Source organism: Letharia columbiana (assembly GCF_014066305.1).
Source record: "Letharia columbiana isolate WasteWater2 chromosome Unknown Sc0000038_s0, whole genome shotgun sequence".
Classification (NCBI taxonomy): Eukaryota; Fungi; Ascomycota; class Lecanoromycetes; order Lecanorales; family Parmeliaceae; genus Letharia; species Letharia columbiana.
Window position 1 is genome coordinate 103,740 of NW_023501082.1, and position 21,258 is coordinate 124,997.

Genomic DNA, 21,258 nt, shown 5'->3' on the forward strand with positions numbered 1-21,258 from the left:
GGAAGGTACCGGCCAGAATGGTGACCGGAGATAAACGAATCGCAAAAGGGGCGGTCGCGGAGTGAGACTAGTGTGGTGGGTTGGTGCATTCTGCAGAGAGCTTCGATGTCGATGGTATCTCATAACTTCAGCGCGACTCATAGCCGGCACAGCTTTGGTCCCGATGAAGAATGTGGCAATCCTGTTTGCTATCAAGGTTTTTGGTGTCGCGGTGGAAACCCTTCTCCTCTAGAAAGAATGATACAAGTACCAAGGCTATACCCTGGAGCCCGCGTCCACCAAAACTCGACCGGCAGTCCACATGCCCTACAATGAAACCGCCGAACGTAGAACCCGTGATAGTGCCCAACAGCAAACTCAGCGAAAAGATGAGGAAGACCTTGCCTCGCTCATGCAAAAAGAACTGGTCGGCGAAAGTACTTGCGCCTAGTATGGATGGTACAGTAAATAACAGAGCCAAACATACCCGCGAAAAGTCGAGATGCGATGAAAGGGTTGTATTCATTCGAGTCGGTCATAGAGGCCGCCCAGATGTTGCATGCCACCGCTCCAAAAAGACTCCACCAAGTGGTCGAGCATCTACCGATGATTTTCGTGAAAGGTACAGAAAAAAACTGTCAAAGGCGAGACCAGCCACCGCTGCAGATATCTTGACAGAATCTGGTCAGTGGTCCGTGGCAAACAACAATCCGTTCAAGAAGATGAAGAATATTGAGTAGGACATCTCGACCGGAGTTTTGGCATAGAGTTTGCCTTGAACTTCAACAGCCAGCTAGTTAACTAGCGAACTTGGAGTCGTGGCGAAGGCGGCGGGACGTACCTTAGTGTTGCCAAAATGGTATACTTCTTGCGCTGTGGTCAATTCTATTCCACTGTCCGCGATCAGTACTTGCGATAGCTAGACCGATTGGGCTGGAGAGGCTGTACCAATGCGTCAAGGTGATCACTTGTGGGGCGCGGGACAAGCAGAATATTTTGCCTGCCCATCTTTTTGCCTTCAGGCATGAGCTGCATCCATTATGGTGATGTAGGACTTCTGCTTCTCCACCGAGTCATTCACTCTAGCATTTCCGTGGCCGCTTCTCATCTTCGGACGTGCTTTCGATCGTATATCAGGCTCATCTTCACTTTCGGCGGCAGCCGTGATGATGGGAAGTTCAGGGGAACACCATTTTGAGGCAAGAACTGAAAACGTGTATGTACATCCGTTCGCTGGACCTGGTTCTAGGGCCGCAATCCATTGCCAAGCTTCGGTCCTTTGTATACAAACCCTCGACTCAAATGCCCTTAAAATCCTCCTTGGTCGGAACCATAGATGTCCATGCGCATTAGTGTCGTGCACCCCGACCGAATCAGGGTTTGCTCACGGCTCGCGGCTCATTCCTCGAAGATGATCTTGGAACTTGGTCGCAGACTCACCCCCCCCCCGTATGTACCCTCCTCCATCGAGCGAACAGTTTGGTCCGCACTTCTTGAATGGTCGAGAGAACGGAGATGGGCCCGGGAAGAAGGGTGAGATGGCGGGAGGCTGTAATGCATGCGTGGGATTTTTGGGGGGTGCCATCAGATAGGTGTACCCATGGTCGGTCGTGGTTACCTACCTTTCTCGTTCGGGTTTTGGATCGAGTTGCTGCACCAGGGGGAACATGGGCTTGGTGGCCCCGGCCAACCGACGCTCTGCCCGCTCACCTTTGGGTTATGGTCACGTCACGATCGGCACAGTTTTACTCTACAGCAATACGTATACGATGTTGGTAGTCTGCGTTTCGCAATGAGCATGTTCTCTTCTATCGGCATGGGCGGTCTACTCATTCCAAGCCATGTGCTTTGAATCGTCGTTTGGTATGGTCTGGACGTCTTTTGGCTGTCGGGCGGTGCATTCCCATGCCTTATCTGCCAATTGCCATCGGAAATTTTTGGCCTACGTCAACTGGGGCTGCGTCTCCGCCAGACATCGTCGATCTCTGCTAACGGGAGAGAAACAAGGCTGAGGAGACTGCCCAAGCCATGAATGATGAGGCGGAGTGTGCTTTGCTGGAACACGCATGCTGGCGTGGGCATATATGTACAAATTACGCCAACGCAAGGCTCTACTGCCAACAAATAGAATCATCTGGTCAATATCGGGGACACCACATGAGATTCAGCATCAAGAGACGAGGTCGCGCTGAGACACATTTACAACTCATCTTCCTCTTCCTTTGACATTATCCGATGCAGGCATATGCAGTTCACCCTTTCTGCCACACTCTTCCATGCGCTGTCAGCCTTGAATTCCACATGATAGAAACCTTCCTTCATCGGTCTCCGCAAGCAGCATGACCCCAAAAGGCTACAGTATCCCTCCATCTGCACTGGCCCGATGCAGTCTCGTCCACGTAGCCAGATGATCAAAGTTTCGACATTGGTGCTGTGTGCCCCAACCATCCACACTAGCGATCTTTGCGCCATCAGGCCCATTCTGCAAGGTTTCCAACGTCTTGTCTGACGCGCACATAAGAGCTTGGCGGAGGTTGTCGAAACAGTGCTTCCATATGATCGGGTGAGTGATGATGATGCGATGTGTGATTTGCTGCGCATGTGATTGGAGGAGGGAGCATCAGCTGTTGCAGAAGTAGCGTGGGCTGTGTAATACCCTGTTCGTAGCTCGTTCTTGATCCAATCATTATGGACCATTCCTAACAATATCGGTGCAGATTGAGGACGACACCCCAAGCGGTGAAGTTGGTGGAACGTTACCACCGATCTTATGTGTTCTACGTCTAGTCTCTTGCCTGCATATTCCACAGGCTTGACGTGGGAATCCACAGCGACAAAGCCTCTGCCTACTAAGAGATAGTTCTTCAGCAGTCTTTGTCTTAGAGGAGTACTGAAAGCCACTTACAAGGTATGAGACGACTCCATGCCCGATCAGTCTTCGGAGAAGGCGCCTTGACAAATGTGTCGTGTGATCTGAAAGTGATGGCAAAAGGAGCAGGACCGACTATGAAGTATAGCAAAGATCGGTCAGACCTTGGTTTAGAAATCAAGCCGAAGAAAAGTTCCTTGTCCCCTTACCAATGCTCCAAGAACCGAGACGCTTCGGGTGATTGGATGCATGTGCTCCCACTCAGAGACCCAGAATGGCGCAAATTGCGCAGCTCAAGAAAGTCACATGTGGAAGTTTCTTGCTGCTGCAACGGTGGCGATGCGAAGGAACGAGCCTATCGTCTAGCAATTCCTCGGTGAGATCGTAGTTCGCTCTCATCCGCCTTTGAAAGTGCCATGGCATACAGAGAGGTGCGAAGAAACAAGGTTGCTAGGAAGGATTTTGGAGGATGCAAATTGCAGCTGCGACCGACTAATGTATAGAGTATCGATGCAGGCACATGCAATGGCTACGTCACTCGCTATCAGGGGGGTCAAGGTTTGGAAAACCACACTTTTGATGCTTTCACTCGGTTCCTTTTCAGGTTTCACGATATCCCATGAGCTTGGCACAGAGCTGTTCCATTGTATTGGATTGCCAAAGCTAGTTACCCAACGACCAGAGACCACATAAACCCTTTCGGTCTACCGTGATCTGAAACAAACTTCTCCGGGGACGCGATCTTGAGATTATCTGGCATATATCAACCCTACAGAACCCCGGAGGACATTTCCCCTCGACTTACGCGAGCTCAGTCTCAGGTCCAAGATCCGGGGGGCCCGTGGACGATCCTCACGGAAGCCGCCAGGATACGCCGGACCTATCGAACCATTCAACATTTCGTTCTTGCGCCAAGGATGGCTGGGTCAGTCTTACCCAAGGGAGGATGCACCAACATGCCCTCCTCGAGAAGGTCAATGGCTCGCCGGGCAGCCCACTCCATGGGTCCATCCCAATCAACGCATGTATGCTCTAGGGTAAACTCCGGCTGTGGCAGTTTGACGATCTGACCCCAGTGAAACGTAATCAGGGTTGTGTCACCGCGGCACTTGACGCTTTGTCTGAGGATTTCGATACAGTGCTCTAGTGTTTGCAGACACGGTCCTCATCAGTCCCTACTCCTGTCCAAGGCTATCAGGCAGGAAACACAGGGACTTGTATATCTGTATGCCCTCCCATAGTTTCTTTTGCGCGCTGGCCAAATCTATGGCCGTAGTAGCCCATACGAAAGGCTTGTCTGATACATTTCTTGATCGCAGGTAAAGTCAGACCTCGCATCCGAGAGCGACCGTTGGAAACATTGCTACCAGGCCGTGTAACTCGTGGATGGAAAACGGCCTTCTCGCCATGGTACCCACCACCATTGCCAAGAGGAATGGAGGATCGGTTGACTGCAAGCAAGTCCTCTGCTGGGGTTCTCATATCGGTGTCTGATCATGGTCAGCAAGAATCGTATTTCAACGAACAACAGATCCTCCACGTGGCTCACGTTGCAGTAGATCATGCCATGACTTGTCAAGAACTGGACGGGAGTTGCCAACATCTGGACTAGTAAGGTTGGGGGCGGCGTTGAACACATAGTTTATTATCTTGGAGAGCCTCTTGCGCCGGGCCTGCCATTCGCTGATGTGTCATTCTTTGGTTCTTCAACGGAGTCCAGTTTAGCGTACCCTAAGTCAAAAGGCAATGAGGGTCTTCCTCCACCCTATTTTGACTGCGGACGATAGTCAAGCTCACGAGAACGTTTATAGCCAAAAACATGAGATGTAGGGCAATAATTTGAGGATGTCTTCGATATCAAGGCGTGCGATCGAGATGATTAGCTCTGCCATCGTCGAGCTCGAGGCTATTGCTCCTATCATCCAGAGGGACTTTTTGGTCTGCATGACGAGACAAGGGCACTTTGGAGACTCGAGTGACGGTTCTCCGGAAAGCAATGTTTGGGGCACCATCGACTGCTTTCGAAAGCTTTTGAAGTGCTCTGTCTGAACCCTTGACATCACAAAGATACGAAGACGCTCCGACCCACCGGGACTGAAGATGTCCGTCCGAGAGATGGTTGGTGCGGATGGCATTTTTGGATACAGGATGAAGATTCCAGATTCTCGGATCACATGACGGATTGCTCGACGCCGATCCAGACGAGCGCTTTGATAAGCCTGATCACAAGGCCATTGAGACCTAGAGCATGCACATACACCCTCTCTCCAGGGGAGAGTCCAGCACAGGCCTGTGTGTGTAAGCTGAGCAGGAAAACCGATAGTCCGTCCGTGCTGGGTTTACATATGCAACATGCATATAGTTCGCATCTGCAGCTCGCAAATCTGGCGGTGCGGTGAAGCTACCACTCAATTTCTCCTCCACGGTTCGGAAACTCAAACGTAATAAAGCTTGCATCGAGCACATGGTTTCTCATTTCACGCGCAGCGCTGTGGCCTTTGTCTGATAACTTTCCCTCCACAACCTACCGGGAGAATTCCAGCTTTGTCTGACTTACCGTCCTGCTTCTGAGCCAACAATCCTCAGCCATCCACACTAAGAATGTACCTATCGCACCTCTTCTGCTGGTCCCTGGCCTTAGCCTCAGGTGTGACCCGGCATGCCTCTGGCGCCGGTACCTGGGAAGGAGTGATCACCAACAGTTGCCCGTGCATGCCATCTGTTGCTGATAAGTCTTCGGGGGCCCTAGCGATCGAAAAGCGTCAAGACGCTGATGCTGCTTATGGAGTCTATGAGAAGAGGGATGCCGCGTATGGTGTTTACGAGAAAAGACAGGACGCGGATGCTGCGTGCGGGGTGTGTGAAAAGATAGGATGCGGACGCCGCGTGGGGTGTTTATGAGAGATAGTTACGCCGGTAGCGCAGCCTGATAGTTGAGCTTCCTCGTCGCGGGATTAGGAAATGGATCAGGGGATATGAAAGGAGGCGTGGTCCAGGATACCAAATTGCCGGTTCTGTATAGTCCATATGCTTCAGTCACCACTACAGCTGCAACGTGATAGTGTTGGAAGGTGTAACGGTTGGTTTGTTATTATATGGAGGAGTACTGCTATTTGTGGTATGTGCCAAGCATATAGGGCTGAGAGGCTAACACTTCTAACACATAGTGCACGGCATTTCCATGTCTATAGTGGGTCTTCCAACAATAGATAGCTTCCATCGCTGTCCTGGCGCTTGATACCGCGATCGTTTCTTCCATGCAGCCGGCCACGGTACGCGGTATAACAGACCTTTAGGATTCAGAGTGCCGCGTAGAAGAAGCTGGATTTGGCTGACCAGCTGATCTTCCGTGAATCGACTCAAGAGGATCGAGTGGACCCTTTAATTCTCGCTGGCAGGCCTTCCCTCTCAGGATCTATAAGGCAAGGTTTCCTGCACAAGTTTTGGAATCGGTCCGCTTGAAGTACCCATCATCTTACAGATCTCCATACTGTAAATCTTGCCCGCCGTGACGTCGCCTTTGAGTGCAAAACGTAAACGTCGATTAAGTCACGGTAGGAGCTATAAAATACGAGATTCCTGAGACCCCTAGAACCCTTGAGACAGGAACTGATCATCAGATCGCAACAATGACATATAGCTGAAGGAAACTCGAGGATGTACGACGGGGCGATGAACTCATTACCATCAATCGGTGAAGGTTGCCTTCCAGCCTCAGTGACCAGTTGGAGCCTCGAGGGGTATTCTGGAAACACTCCCAAAGCCACAATAAGACTTAAATCTTACACCACGTTTCCTCGTGGATGTGGCTGCACGACTTTCGTTCCACCCGTACTCCTCATCTTTTCCCTTTCCATCCTTACCGCGGTCTTCGAACCTGGTGTCCATCTCCGTGACCTCCAGAATTCTGTTCGTGGGCACGATGTTTACCCGGCTACTGTTTTCGTTCGGCCAGCTGTACGCTGCTCCACGGCTCGCACTGTTGGCCGGTCGCACAATCTTCGTGGGAACGGTCTGAAGCTCGTAGGAAGACTCGTGGCGTGGACTAGAGAGCTTGCTGTGAGATTTCCTTGTCATGGAGACCCTAACTTGGATATTGTCGAACAGGGTTTTGAAGATAGGGCGAAGAGTCGGAAGGCAGGCGGCAAATATGATCACATTGATTTCGAGGCTATGGACGGGTGTCGTCGTGAGTGACGATGGTTTGAAAATTGAGGTCAAAGTGTTGGTACTCACGCGTTCCAGATCAGTAGGTCGACCGTGATCCCTATTGTGCCATCAGTGGGGTTCAGACCTCAATTGATGCTTGCGGTCATACAAGTGAAGTCGGAGTGAACGGTCAATGTTGGCAGATAGGAGGTCTTCACGGCCGCACAAATGCCAGCGCTAGATCAAAAGGATTCGGTTAGACGAACATGTCAGGGCCGCATACGCCAGAGAGGTTTCTTACAAGAATCCCAAGCCGAGAAGCGCGCTCAGACCAGCCTTTTTTCTCTTGTTCAATTGTAGGTTCCAGATCATAGTGATCCCAAATATGGCGAGGGCAAAGTCCACAAACACAAACCAGCCTTTATGTAATGTCAGCTGAGCGGTAAAGTTTGCATGGAATCCTAGACACACATGCAAGCGCCACGTCGAGATCGTTTATCTTTTTTGGATGCGGGCACTTGCCTGCCGAAGGTATCCAAAGCGCCTTTGGTGGGGAACATTGGGCGAAGATGGAGATAATAAGTATGCAGGCAGCTATGAATGCGGAGATGGATAGGAAGTAGAGAATCCTTTTCCTCCATCTATTCGGTGCCATAAGTCGGCCCATCAGAATTGCAACCGAGATCTTGCCCGTCGCAATGGCCATGATACAAAATGTTTGCGATACCCAGTTGAACAGAGTGGTCTCCTCGAGCTGTGCAGAGCTCAAGTACATGACATGACGAGCGCCGCCTTTGGCTGCGTAAAGCGTGAAGAATACAGAATAGGTTATTGTGAGCCCCTAAACTCACGTGTCAGATGCTTCTGATCATTGTCCTCCCCTGGGCTTCTCGTACCATGGTGCAAAATATAACCCAGTCATCCCACCACAAATTTCGGGTGATCCATACCCGAGAATATACCCTGAGACCAACAACTATCAAAGAGAGCGAGCAAAAAGCCCAAGTGACTATCACCAACTCATCAGCCCGATTGTGATCTCCCTCTGGCGAAGGAGGCGGCGCTGCCATTGTAAACGGTAAAAGCGAGCGAAGTAACGAGGTTTGCCAGATGAAGATGTGTGATCTTAGGGCAGATAGACCCCTGCTGTAATTTACGGAAATAGGACGGAGAAGGACGCGATTTATAACAGTCTCTTACGCCGAGCTAGAGCCTATTTGCAATTTTGAGAACGTCATGGAACCGGTGGTGGTCACCATGCCGTACCTTTGCAGTGTTACTTCGGAAGTTGAGTGTCTGCAGGACGGCCAAGTCAAGTTCTTGTGGAAAACTATGTGCGTGCACACAGTGTACCCTCCAAAGCTATCAGGTATCCACACTCGTAAAGTGGGAACAGGGATGTGGCAGTATCTGTGAAGCAGGTGCTAGAGGGTAAACAAAGTATGTACGATATCTCGGGCTGGACAGCGTGTATTTTCTTTTGTAAAGCTGATAGTGAGCCGTACCTGCGCCTTCTGATTGGCTAATTTATTACTCTCGACGTTGAATTAGCGGATTTCAAAGGGATCTGATAAGTGTCGGCCCTTTTCGGTATGTGTACACCCCTTTGGATCGGGCTGATGTGAGCGACTGTTGGAATAAAATATGCGCGCTGAGCTCCTCGGACATACGTAAAGGTGTGAGGCATTTTCTTCGAAGGTTGCTGTATTCTGCCATATTTCTGCAGGGGAACGGACCCGTCTCTGATGCAACCCTACAGAAAAGAAAGTAGGCTCTTACTTGAGTTTCCCGTCGAAGCCCCGTCCCAGCCCGGCCTATTACGCAGCGTAAACGGATCCGACTGCTTGGCTGCTTGACGGTGTGATGCAATGTCGGTTAAAGTTGCTGTATTTCAAGACCATTTTGTACGAAACGGGTTCGACTGCTTTAACAGGTAATGATGTGAGAAATTATATCCGATGGAAGGGGTGTACATGTATCAAAAAGGAGGAACACATATTCGGTCCGATTTGAAGTCGCTATGGTTTGAATGAATTATGGGTGTGAGAAATCTTCTTAGATGCAGGTCAAAGCTGCTGTGATTTAAGACAATCATGCATAAAGCGGACTTGACTACTTGGACAATTGATGATGTGAGAATGCACTTGAAAGTGTTGAAGACCATCCTGCAGAAAGCGTATCCGACTAACTCAATGAGTAATGACGTGAGAGGCTTTCTTCGCTGCAGATGGAATTTGTGAGCCAAAATCGCGCGTCCCATTAAGACTTGACTCTCAAGGATTGATGTTGATGTTCATAGAAAAGTGAGCTCAGGTTTGAGTATAAGTATCTGCTAGCGTCATCGTCTGTTCTCCCGTGAGCTAGTATATGCTATACGGCTAGAATCACATCCCTCGATGACAAGCAGCATCCAATATGGCATGGAGAACAGTACCCTACCAACCGAAGTGTCATCATTGGCTGGAAGCATGGCGGGGCTCGTTAGTGTGCGCATGTGGAGCATGCGTCAGCCATGCATCAATAAGGTAACCCTACTTGATGAGCTGAGGATTTTCTCGCAAGCCTCACCAGATCATCACCGCCATTACCTGTCAGCTTTGGAATCTGGTGATCTAAACGATTTCTGACTCTCTTTAAACCTCAGTGTCTCAAAAAGCTTGGCTAGCCTCTCATCACATGCCAACGCTGTTCAACCATGGAGGTCAACCTTTCCTCCCTTTCACGTCAAATTGAGACAATAAGTAAGCTTCCTCCTGAAGAAGTATCGGAAGCTCTAAGCCCCGATGCCGCGAGGGAACTACGACGGAATCTGAACAGACTGAGCGTCGCTTTGGAGAGTCCCGGGGATATTGTTGACCGTATCGTGTACTCTGTGAGCCCTCTTCATACAAGAGCCCACGTCTCCCTTCGAATGCAACTGCTCGGTGCTGATGCGATGGCTTGGACTAGCCCCTAGACTTGGTCGCGATCCGCCTTGCTGTTGATCTTGGTATATTCAAGATCTTGGCTGACAGCCAGGAACCGAAGAGTATTCAACAACTGGCGGGGGCGACCGGGGCAGACGCAACGCTGCTAGGCCGAATTCTCAGATTACTAGCCAGCATTGACGCAGTTGCAGAGGCAGGTCCAGAAACATATGTGGCGACAAAGATCTCAAGGGCCTTTACCACGGCGAAAGGTATCTCTGGCGCAGGATTCTTGTATGTACCTGCTGTGGCATTTTCCAGTCCCACATTTGACCCAAAATTTGCAGCGTAGACTGTCTTGTGCACGCTTGGGCCAGCCTTCCTGCTACCCTAGCCAAATCACATTACCAGAACCCTACAGACCATCTCCACACCGGGCTCCAAGTCGGCTTGCGAACCGACATGCACGCGTTCGAATGGTGGTCCAACCATCCCAAAGTCTTCAACGACTTCAATATCTTCATGACTGCCCAGCGCGAGGGGCGCGCTTATTGGCTCGACTTCTACCCGTTCGAGCAGAAGCTGTTAGCCGAACCTCGTGACAGTGAGCACGACATCCTCTTCGTCGATGTCGGCGGAGCGCTTGGGAGTGAGATCAGAGAGCTACGGAAGCGATATCCAGCGTTGAAGGGTCGGATGATTCTTCAGGACCGGCAACAAACAATCGATCACGTCTCAGCGGACTCCGGAATGGAGGCGATGGTGCACGATTTCTTCACGCCACAGCCTGTTACTGGTAAGGTTTTCTCAATATCTTCTTCCATAAATTACAGCGAGCACTCTCCCTGTCCTGAACGTACTTCTTTTTCTCCACCGAATGCTCGCAAGATCCCCATGTTTTCTCTCGCCTATCGTCTTCTAACAAATGTCGCCTAACACCTTCTTCAACAGGCGCACGATTCTACTACCTCCGCAACATTCTCCACGACTGGCCTGAGCCCCTCGCACGCCTCATCCTCCAACATACCAGCTCGGCCATGACACCCGGCACGTCTAGGCTACTCATCAACGAACTCGTCGTTCCGCTCCGAGGCGGTGGACCTTTCCCACCGCACTCGGATTTCAACATGATGTCAATCGTCGCCGGGATGGAGAGAACGGAAGCTCAGTGGAAGGAGCTACTTGGGAGTGTCGGACTGGAGATTCTGGAGATCTGGACTGGGGACGGGGAGACCGAGAGCATCATTGAGGCCGTTGCTGCTGTTCGGGATGGACTAGACGTTAACGGCTAGCGAGAGCTGAAGTTACTAAACAGATCATTGACAACGTTCCATGATGCAAAGGTCTAACGCAATCGCCTTCCTCGCGGGTCCTCAGCGCCTTTATAATGGAACCATGATATCTAGCATACCATGAGGCCATGAAAGCGCCGATGCCTTGTCTTTGGTGTGAAGGAACCCTGTTGTGCGTTGTGTTGAAAATGAGTACACTCTTTTGACTGGGTGTCTGATCACAACAGAAAGAAGATTTGTTCGATAGCTTTTTTAGTTCCTTCCCGATTCCGCGTCAATCTTTCCTCCTCGGACTCTGGGAGAGACCACATCTACACCACCCCTCCCAGTCCGGCTCGATCGCTACGATCCAAGAACGGCGCGATGAGTGTTATTCGGACCGAGTAGCCGTATCTGCCATCGTTCCCGCAAAACCCCTAGGTCTTCCACGCGCAGGAAAACTCCGTTGATTTGGATCTTGTGAATGGAGGAGTGGCTGTCTGCACGCTGGTCCGTCGGGTCTTCCTGGCTTCCGTCGAGGTAAAACAAGTCTGGATCATTTGGTCCGGTTTTTGTGTCTCCCCACGCCACGACTCATCAGAACCGAAACCTTTGAGGTCGTGGATGCATGTGGTAGGTACGTACGTACGTCGAGGCGCTATCGTGATTTCCACCACTCGCCCCGAATGTCGGCTTGTCGGACGTGTTTGGAAGATTTCTTCCCGGGCACTGAGACCCGTTCTTCGGGATTCACAGACGACTCGTAGCAGCTGTGACGCTCAGTCTCAGCACCCTCATGGACAAACGACTCCCTCACACGCTGCCGACGTCGTAGCTTCATCCTCGTTAGGAGATATGGGAACGGAATCAAACCAGTATCGAAGCGAACGAGAAAGAAATCCCAGACACACATCACAAACCGACGACGCCGAAGGCTATGAAACAAGGCGGCGCTGTACAAAGCCTCTTGCGGCTTCAAGTTTTGAGTCCGTGAGATGAATGCTGGGTTCTGGTGTGCTGTGACTCTTCCGCTGGCCCGAGGTAGGACCGGGCTCCGGTAGCAACGACCCCTATGTATTTGTGAGTAATTGTGGACTCGCATGGTTTGTAGGTTTCGCTGCTTTGAAAAGGGGTGTTTGATTGGTCGCTGAGGCGAACATGACCGTGGGTATTGCTCGTGCTGAGAGTCAGCTTCCTGACACCTGAAGGGTGTATTGGGATGTGGTGTAGGTTGTATGCCATGAGCATGATCCTGATGATGTAAGGATATGATTTCTTCTGGTATGCAAAGCTATGATACGTTCATAAGTTTTGAAACAACGGTTTTTCGGCGGAGCTTTGCTTCCCAAGCAAAGGATACTGCTCTCCATGCAACGCCAATAGTCTTTGTACACTCTCTTTCCCTTTCTTTTTCCCACTTTTATTTATTCACTCTAATCCTGCCACACATCCACGCTCTCCTTCCTCCTCTTCTTCGACGGCGTTTCACAGATGTCTTGGTAGTTTTGAGCTAGGGATCTCTTGTATCCTCTGTGACCTGTTGACGGAGGAGTCGGCAGCTGCGAGGTTTCGTCCGTTCTGCCTTCCTGCTTGGCCAGACTTTTAGTGCAGGCAACTTCTTCCAGCTGGTCCAGGAGCTGGGAGCTGTGGTCTGGAATCTGTCTGTCCTTCTGTGGCGATGAGGGTAACCCGAATCGGGAACCTTTCCCAGCTGGGGCACTTCTGTTCTCCAAAGGCTTTTTCTTCTTCGGTGTAAGGAGGACTCGGGGTTGTGTAGATTTCTGTAGACTGGAAACGGAACCAGTCATCCAATTCTCTTTGTCATTCGACGGCTTGGCTGCCACGATCCCATGTGCGACGGCCTTCGGTATCTGCTTGTCATTTGCCTTCATTACCTGCATACTCAGCCTTGGTTGTGTCTGAAATATATCCGGTCGATGCCTCCTCATGGAGTGAACCCAGGCGTCGCAGTCCATGGACACCCAATAGTCCAGTACATCCTTCCATACACTTGCCGAGGGCTTTGTCAGATTAATAAATATCACCATCCCCTTCCCTCCAGCTCTCGCATGGACAGCCTTAGCGAACTCTCTGACCATAGTCTTAAGCCCATGTACATGGAGCGATGTGCCCAAAATCAACAACACATCCGGCTTCATTTTTAGATCTGAGGCAGTAATGTCTCCCACGGCATCAGCCGATGGATGTTCCTCTCCGTAGAGCACAATATTCGGCCTCAAGGACCCAATCTTTGTTCCGCGCTTCCCTCGATTCTGCCGATCCTGGTTTGCCGCCGCACAAAGCTGACATGTTGGAGCCTTTCCAGCAAGCAGCCGCGTACTATGTCGGTCTTCCCATTCGCATGTCTGCTGGCAAAGCGTACACCTCAAGACTCTCAAGTCCCCGTGCAATTGCACAACTTCACATCCACCGTCGAGGTCAGCCCCCGGCTGCGTCCGTGATGGCAATCTCTGACCCTCCATTGATTTCTTGGTGAACCGCGTTCGACTGCCCTTTCCCTGGGTCATATCCGTATTCAATCCTTCCATTGCCTCCAACCCATCGATATTCTGCGTGTAGCATCTAACCAACTTCCGCGTGTCTCGTAGGGTCTTTATGAAGCGATGAGTAGATGTGGCTTTCTTGACTTCTTCGTGTATTTTCTGGCGGAGAGATGCGATGAAAGTATAGAAGACTGAGGTGCTGATGGGATCCTTCCATAACTGGGCGTCGAAGAGGTCTTTGCCTTTGACGTTCTTGGGAATCGAGGGAGGTATAGACTTTGACTTTGTGGAGGGAGAGGGAGGGCTGGAGGATTTCCTTATCGTACCACCAGAGATTGCGCCTAAGGGAACAGCATCGCGTTGGGCTTTTATGAGGGAGTAGAGTCCTTCTTCTGAGCGGAAGTCCTACAGCGGTAATTAGTATAATGGGTGAAGTGGGGCGGCTTCAAGCTTACTGGTATGCCACAGTTTGTAGATATACCGGCCCCTGTGAACACAACAACTTTCTTTGCTGCTGCTAGTGTGTTGGCGATATTCTGAAGCTGACGATTGTTCTCTGGTGTGACTTGGAGGATAGGCATTTTGAGGGAGATATCAAAATGCAAGCTCAATCGAATTTGATGCTGAATCGAAATACTCAGACTACCTTGGGTTACCGATGAGGCTGCTGAGAGATACAATGGTACAGGCTCTGGTTATGCGTAGCTGCGGATAATGCAGTGTTCCCAACGACGCGACTTGAACAGACGCGCCTTATCTTAGCGCACCTGTTATCCACTTAGTATTGCATAGAGTGATACTTGGCGCCAAGGCGAAAAACGATGCCTCACCAAACAAGATGGAATGGAAGTGTTTGATATGGCTAGACCTTGCTGTCACTAAGTTAATAGTTCAGAAGCCAGAGTTGTAAAGGGCATGTGCACGAGGTTCATATATATAATTTCTAGCTTACTCCCAGCAAGATGAATTTCATCAGTCATCCTTATTCTCGTTCATTGCACCATGGCCATTCTTTATTGCCTGGGTCTTGTCCAGAGGCCAATCCAACATCCCCTGCCTATCTAAGTAGTAGGTTTTCGAAATTTCATTGCTCCTATCACGCTCGCTCCAACCATCCCCAAACCAGCCAAATTCGTTGCCATCAACGTACTCGTAGTCAAAGTCCTCCCATCGTACCTGGTCTAGGGCCTGGATAGCATGCAAGCTGCTACCAGGCCATAAAGCTGTCACCCTGCCGTCTTTGCCAGACTTGTACCAACTGCTACAGTCCTCGCTGAAGACAGTGCCCTTGAAGTATTCATCACAGAAGTTGGCGAAGCGATTGACAGCGCTAGGTTTGGGCTGCATGCTGAGGATGTTTTGCGTTTGTATTTTAGCCAGGCAAGATGCGAAGTAGGTGGATTGGCGTTCTAAGATCATGATGAAGTTGCCGGTGCCGAGAGCGCTATTGGGGCCGACGGACATGAAGTAATTGGGAAAACTGTCAACCATCATGGAGAGGTAGCTTGATGTACGCTCGCTCCATCTGTCAATTAGCGAAGTGCCATTAATGCCATAGACCGGAAAGCGATTTAAAAAGCTGGTGTCAAAACCTGTCGCACAGACGATTGCGTCAACCGGGCGGTGGGTGCCATCGTAAGCGGCGATGCCAGTCGATGTGACGTGGGAGATTGAAGTCGGAATGACAGAGACATTGTCGGCAGTTAAAGCTTCAAGGTAACCTGGGCCTGGTGTAAGGCGCTTGCACAAAGGCGGAAAATCTGGCAGTATATGGTCGGCCACTTCAGGCTTCTTGCCCAGGCGGTCGCGCATCGATTGAGTGAAATATTCACGGGCATCTTTTTGTGCGTCGCTTCCACGCACAATGACGTTGTGGCCGCCCTGGAGTTCTGCTTCAATGTTCTTGCGAAAGGTTAGATACGAAGCGGGATCCTTCCGCCATTCGTCCTTCTCTTCTTCCGTGAAATCAAAGTTGCCAGCTGCGCCATGGCGCTTTTCAATCTCACCTCTGGCGAAGGTCCCAGCTATCCAAGTTCGTCCTCGGATGTAGTGATCGAGGTGCTGCACTTCTGGTTGCAAGCTTGGCACGATCTGGATGCCGCTCGATCCAGCTCCGATGACAGCGACTTGCTTGCCCTGTTGACGTTTTCAGCAATTTGCACTGAAGGACTTTTGAGAGATGTTCACATTGTAATCATAGCTTTCATCCCACGCCGCGCTGTGTAACAGCTTTCCTCCAAAGCCGTGCAGCCCAGGGATTGGCGGCCATCTCCACTCATTCAAGGCCCCAATGGCTGTGATCAATGCATCTCCTTGATCCTCAAATACTACTCCCGTCTTGACATTTTCGAGCTTGACTCTCCACTTCGCTGCGCCTTCGTTCCATCGTGCCTCCAGCGCTTTGTATCCCAGCTTCATGTATTGGCGGCAGTCGTATTTCTCAGCCACCCGCTTCCAGTATTCCAAAATCTCGGGGGCTTTAGCGTAAAAGGAAGTCCATGCTGGATTGGACTCGAAGGACAGCTGGTAGCAGTGAGCGGGTATATCTATGGCGCGATCAGCCGTAGCCTCATGAATTTGGAAGCTTTAGTACTCACCACAAGCACATCCAGGGTACTTGTTCTCGAACCATGTTCCTCCCAGCTCCTCGTTCTTGTCGTATATGACGAGATCGAGTTTTCGTACCACCTGAGGTAGATTGATTGCAGCAAGAATCCCTGATACGCCGGCTCCAATACAAATGACTTTCAGTGGCCTGACAGTATCAACGCTCCGGTTTGGTATTATTGATCTCGACGTCAGAGGTGTGGCAGAAGGCATTATGAAGGAGTGATGTTATGAGAAAAGATGAGACAGGAGCAATGAGTCCATCGATTTGCTTCAGCGTTACACTGGCCGTGGCAGTTTTAGCCTGGATTCGGAAGCTCGTACCGATGGAAGTACTGCTTGTGTGCTCGGGTTGATTGGCTGAAGCGGTCCATCAGCAAGACTTAGTCATTGGGCTTCCCCAGACGAGGAGAAGCCTGGTACCCTGACCGTTGACCCCAGATGTTCATCGTAGCCCGCGCCGCTAGGCAATCAGATGCGGCGTACATATGGGAGGGAGGGGGGGAAGGTCATGGACGTCTAGCAAGACGGATAAACAATGGCGGGGTAATTAAGTTGTCTTGTAGGAATCTCTTTTGGTCTCGCTGGACATAGGAGACGTAAGTTCGTACAGTTAGTGGAGCCTTAGCGGCAAAGATGTAGTGCCAAGACCGGCAGGCGAGAGCGGCAATCCTTCGGGAAGGAGCACCCGACTTCAGTTTCCCCACGAGAGGACATCATATCTGTACTCCGTTAAAAAGACCTCTCCATTGCAGGCTTTGCAGCTCCTCTTCTTCATGTGTGTATCTATCTTCTTATCTATACTGCCTCATTGCCTCAATGTGAAACCTTGGTCCTTACGGTACTAACTCGCTCTACATCATAGTGCGCAACAGCAACTCCTGAGAAGATTGCCTACCTGTACCTACAGCAACAAGCTCCACCTCCTGGTGTGGTACCCACATTAAAACCCCGTGTCCAGCATCGCTTGTATATAGCCTAAGCCAACAACAATTCATGCCGGACACCTTCCCTCTGTTCCGTCGCATGAAACGTTTGCATGTGGTGGCGCAACATGCGGTCTTTGACCTCTCAAGCGCTTCAATGGCGGGGATTTTTCACGGCGTGAAGCCCACTCTATCCAATTATCTCCAATATCACTATCTTATCCCCCAGTTGCCCACGTTTCAAGCTGCAGTCGGCTTGGAACGGCGCGAGGCAGTGCCGGACGTCTATTTTCCGCGCTTGAATCCATTCGAGCCCATGAAGAAGGAGGCGTCTCCCGGGACTCCTAAATACCCTGCGTCTTGCAGCATGGTAGGCCAATCAATTCGACTTGCTACGTCACTCCCCTGGCGCTTGTGTGGGAGATTGGGATACCTGATAGACACCCTTCAGTCTCAGTGCCTTGAGATACTCTCGCTCTCTCTCCTAGTCATTCGCATGTAGCTTGTCGCTTGCTGTTCTGTTGTTTCATTCTGTCCTTCGAAAACTCGATTGAATTGATATCTACAATCCTCAGCTCAAGTGCAAAGACTATGATATAAGTCGCATGACCTGCTCCCACGGTTCGTACTCTATCCTTCCTTACCAACTGGGTTCAACTTTGCTGCTCCAAAGGCATCTTGATAGCTATGGCTAACCTCCTATCCTACAGCCTTGTTGCCGTGCTCGTAGCTGTCTCATTGGCCGCCCCTAATCCTGCCGTTAACAGAATCGATGCTCCCCCCCAGAGACCACATTCTACCACCATTATCGGTTCAAAAACAACCCTCAGCTCATCGACAGCGCCACACATCACCCTCAAGCCAAGAAAACCCGCCGTCAACAGGATCGATGCCGTTGGTGTCAATGTACACGGTAAACCCACCAGCAGCTCAGCCCACAGCAGTAGCTTTCGGACTCTCGTCAGCACAACGGTGGGACCACACATCGCTCTGAATCCCAGGGACCCCGCAGTCAACAGGATCGATGCACCTGGCCACAAGCCTCATTCCAGCACCCGGACTAGCTCAGCAACAGCCGCTAGCTCATCGAATAGACCTCACGCTCCTATTGAAGAACGAGCCCCAGCTGTCAACAGAATCGATGCGGTTGGCAATGGTGTGGTCGACCAGGCCTTGGTCAGCGTAGTCGGTGGAACCCCTGTCACTCTAGCTATAACCGATGTCCAACAGCTAGAGGTAGCAGCGTAAGACATTTTCCTACTTTTTCATTTTATTACGGCTGACAAAGACTTGCGAAGTACCGAGATCATAGGCGCCGCAGCAGCTCCCATGCCCGTCATCAGTGTCAACCCGTTGCCAAATAATACGGCTGTCCCTGCATCCTTCTTTGCAGGCCCTACACCTAGCAGTAGCGCTATACCTTTCGAAGTCCCAGACACCGAAACCGTCATCTACATCACAGTTCACCCCGACCGCCCCATCGCCAAGCTTGATATGGGCCAAGTCCTACTTCACGCCATGTCCGAGTTACGCGAAACCATTAACGAAAATGGGGAGGATGGCTGGTTGCCCGAAGACGACTGGTCATGGTTTGCGGAGACGTGGGATTGCTTACTAACTGCGGATCGGAATTTGATCCCCGGACCGGGTGGCCGTGCGCAGCATTTGACGTACGGAGTTTTGCACAACGCGTTGGTGGGACTGTGGGGCGCGATGTATTCTCATGGAAGGTACTTTGCGTGCGACTTTGAAATTGAAGATGCACAGTGGGGCATTGTGGGAAGTGGGAGCATGAATTCTTGGGACAAATCGGAGGGGAGTCTCACTACCTCCTAGATTAAGAATCCCTCGATGTGGTATGTACGGTGCCAAGGGATTGCGTGGAGCCTCTTGGTACATTCCTACACAGCGAAGCATCGTCTGTCAAAATATGGTTCTCGGCCACGTTTCAGCTATGACTCCTGCGCGTGTCGGCTATGTCACCAGATTTGTATGGGGTGTGGGGGTCGAAGACATACCCCAGGAGAGTTCTGAGAGTAGAATAATTGATGCAACCTACACATCACACCTGAAATTTTGACATCGTCGTGGGGAGAGCGGGAATTTGCTGACACGTAGCAGCTTTCAAGCTCTCGCTCAACACTGTGACTAGCTCCGTGTGCGGGGAATATATCGATACGATACATATGATTCATCTTACCACAACCGTCTATGAAACCTCAAAACGCAATCTGTTTTCGCAAGCACGTGATCATCGCAACCAAAAGCAAATGACCATTTCCCCCCCTTTTCAAACAATGAACCCACAGTCCCAACTCCAAGTCCCTCCTTCTCCAGATCTCCCTCGTTAACCATCATCACAGCGTAATGTGAATGGCGCTCTGAAGAAAAGCACCACCTTCTGAGTTGTCATCACCGGCACGGGAAGTCTCAGAGCCGTCATCGGGAGTGTCAGCGCCGCTGTCGGAGCTATCAGGGCAACGACCATGGTCGCCCACTTCAGCTGGAGACGGGCGCGCCCTGTCGATGGAAGTTTCTCGAGGGGCTGCGCCAAGATTGTTCGGATTGTTGAATGCTCCAGCGCCATCACGAGGGGCATCTCTAATCTTCGCGTGAGCAACGGGGGCCGGGGCGTGTTGTTGATCGCGAGGAACCTCTTCGGCGACGCCTTCGGCAGTAGCGTAGGCCACGGCAGCTGCGACAGCTGGGTGATTTGCATCGTTGGCTAGCTCGGCCTGTACACGAGCTGCGACTTGCGCAGGGGTCACGGAGTCGTAAGAAGGAGGCGCCTGCTGGTTACGGCCTCGGGATCTGTCAACATTGTCATTGGCGCGTTGGTCTTGTGGTGGACTTTGACGATTCCCAGCTTGATGAGGTTGACTTGGATCACCACGCCACACACGATGAAACTCCACATCGCCATCCCAGATATCTGCTGGGCGGGGTCCAGCGACACGAGGCATTCGGCCACGTCTATCTGGTAGGTCACGTCCAATATCGTGGACTTCGAAATCTTCAGCCTCCTGCCGCTCCCGCTCTCGATCCCCAGCATCGAGTTCATGATGCATTTCGATAAGGAATGCTCGATGAATTATCTCTGCAGCTGTTGGAGCTCGTATTTCTCCAGTGAACTCGTCTCTATAATCATCAAACACGGATCGGATAGTGAGATCTGAGGGGTGGTATCCTCTGAGACGATTTCTAAGATGACGACGTGCTTCGTAGATGCTGTCCTGAAGATGATCGTCATCGAAATCGTCCTGGAAGCAGTATTCTGTGCGATAACGTCCTGCTCTACCCAAGTCACGACGATCCAAGCGCCACCCCATGTCGAAATAATTGTCGTAGTTGTCCGGAAAACTGTCGTAGTTATTCAGACGGGGCTCCATGCCGCGTCTCACTTGAGGCCGAAGGCCACTCAAATAATCTACGTCCATGTCACGGCTCCCACGAAGCCCACGTGGAGCATGAAGGCTTCGTAGATTGAGGTTCGTGTCAAGGTAGGGCCATTGATCAAAGTGGCCCATCCCGATGTCGCGAGCGGGAGAGGGCAGCCGATCGCTCCTCAATCGGTGCCTACGAGAATCGCCGTGTAGCTCATCGTCGAAGATAAACCCGCCATCAGCTTCATCGTATGAGATTGGACCGCGGTTTCGGCGACGTCCACGTCGATCAAATTCCAGCTCCTCATCAGCCGCATCGTATGGGGGTGGGCTAGGGTACCGACGTCCGCGCCGACCGTGTTCGGCTGGTCCCAGGTCGTTGTACTGCTGCTCCAGGGGCGGATAGATGTCTCGATCCTGACTTGCAAGCCCACGGCCAACATGTCTGAGGTTTTTTCCGCGACGAGATTGTCCGTAACGAGGGGGTGTCATTTCTTCGTCGTCTTCGTAGCGATCATGTTCACGCGCAGGCCGACGCTGTGGCATACAAACTCGTACTGTGTCGTTGGCTGTAGTATCGCGCTCAAGGAGGTATGGCACGTCCATTGCCGTGTAGCGAGGCTGTCCTGCCATGTTGATGTGGTAGAAGCTGGGTCCTTGTGAG

General features: G+C 51.2%; 6 protein-coding genes across 6 annotated transcripts; 2 read left to right on the top strand and 4 right to left on the bottom strand.

Annotated features, from left to right (window-relative positions):
- Window positions 1-6,562: 6,562 nt before the first annotated feature.
- On the bottom strand, window positions 6,563-7,896 carry HO173_009197 (uncharacterized protein; the record flags this gene model as incomplete). Its single annotated transcript, XM_037311088.1, has 6 exons — window positions 6,563-7,019; window positions 7,085-7,115; window positions 7,167-7,234; window positions 7,299-7,416; window positions 7,469-7,838; window positions 7,894-7,896. 6 exons carry the CDS (start codon window positions 7,894-7,896, stop codon window positions 6,563-6,565), a joined length of 1,047 nt encoding a protein of 348 aa, XP_037161955.1.
- Window positions 7,897-9,692: 1,796 nt separating this feature from the next.
- On the top strand, window positions 9,693-11,195 carry HO173_009198 (uncharacterized protein; the record flags this gene model as incomplete). The annotated part of the gene is made up of 4 exons (XM_037311089.1): window positions 9,693-9,869; window positions 9,947-10,197; window positions 10,251-10,699; window positions 10,855-11,195. 4 exons carry the CDS (start codon window positions 9,693-9,695, stop codon window positions 11,193-11,195), a joined length of 1,218 nt encoding a protein of 405 aa, XP_037161956.1.
- A 1,412-nt stretch (window positions 11,196-12,607) lies between these two features.
- Window positions 12,608-14,259, bottom strand: HO173_009199 (uncharacterized protein; the record flags this gene model as incomplete). Its single annotated transcript, XM_037311090.1, has 2 exons — window positions 12,608-14,083; window positions 14,134-14,259. 2 exons carry the CDS (start codon window positions 14,257-14,259, stop codon window positions 12,608-12,610), a joined length of 1,602 nt encoding a protein of 533 aa, XP_037161957.1.
- A 391-nt stretch (window positions 14,260-14,650) lies between these two features.
- HO173_009200 (uncharacterized protein) lies at window positions 14,651-16,498 on the bottom strand (the record flags this gene model as incomplete). Its single annotated transcript, XM_037311091.1, has 3 exons — window positions 14,651-15,814; window positions 15,866-16,224; window positions 16,276-16,498. The coding sequence occupies 3 exons, from the start codon at window positions 16,496-16,498 to the stop codon at window positions 14,651-14,653; spliced, it is 1,746 nt and encodes a 581-aa protein (XP_037161958.1).
- Window positions 16,499-16,823: 325 nt separating this feature from the next.
- HO173_009201 (uncharacterized protein) lies at window positions 16,824-19,047 on the top strand (the record flags this gene model as incomplete). Its single annotated transcript, XM_037311092.1, has 3 exons — window positions 16,824-16,831; window positions 17,922-18,455; window positions 18,510-19,047. The coding sequence occupies 3 exons, from the start codon at window positions 16,824-16,826 to the stop codon at window positions 19,045-19,047; spliced, it is 1,080 nt and encodes a 359-aa protein (XP_037161959.1).
- A 521-nt stretch (window positions 19,048-19,568) lies between these two features.
- HO173_009202 (uncharacterized protein) lies at window positions 19,569-21,227 on the bottom strand (the record flags this gene model as incomplete). Its single annotated transcript, XM_037311093.1, has 1 exon — window positions 19,569-21,227. The coding sequence occupies one exon, from the start codon at window positions 21,225-21,227 to the stop codon at window positions 19,569-19,571; it is 1,659 nt and encodes a 552-aa protein (XP_037161960.1).
- Window positions 21,228-21,258: the final 31 nt, after the last annotated feature.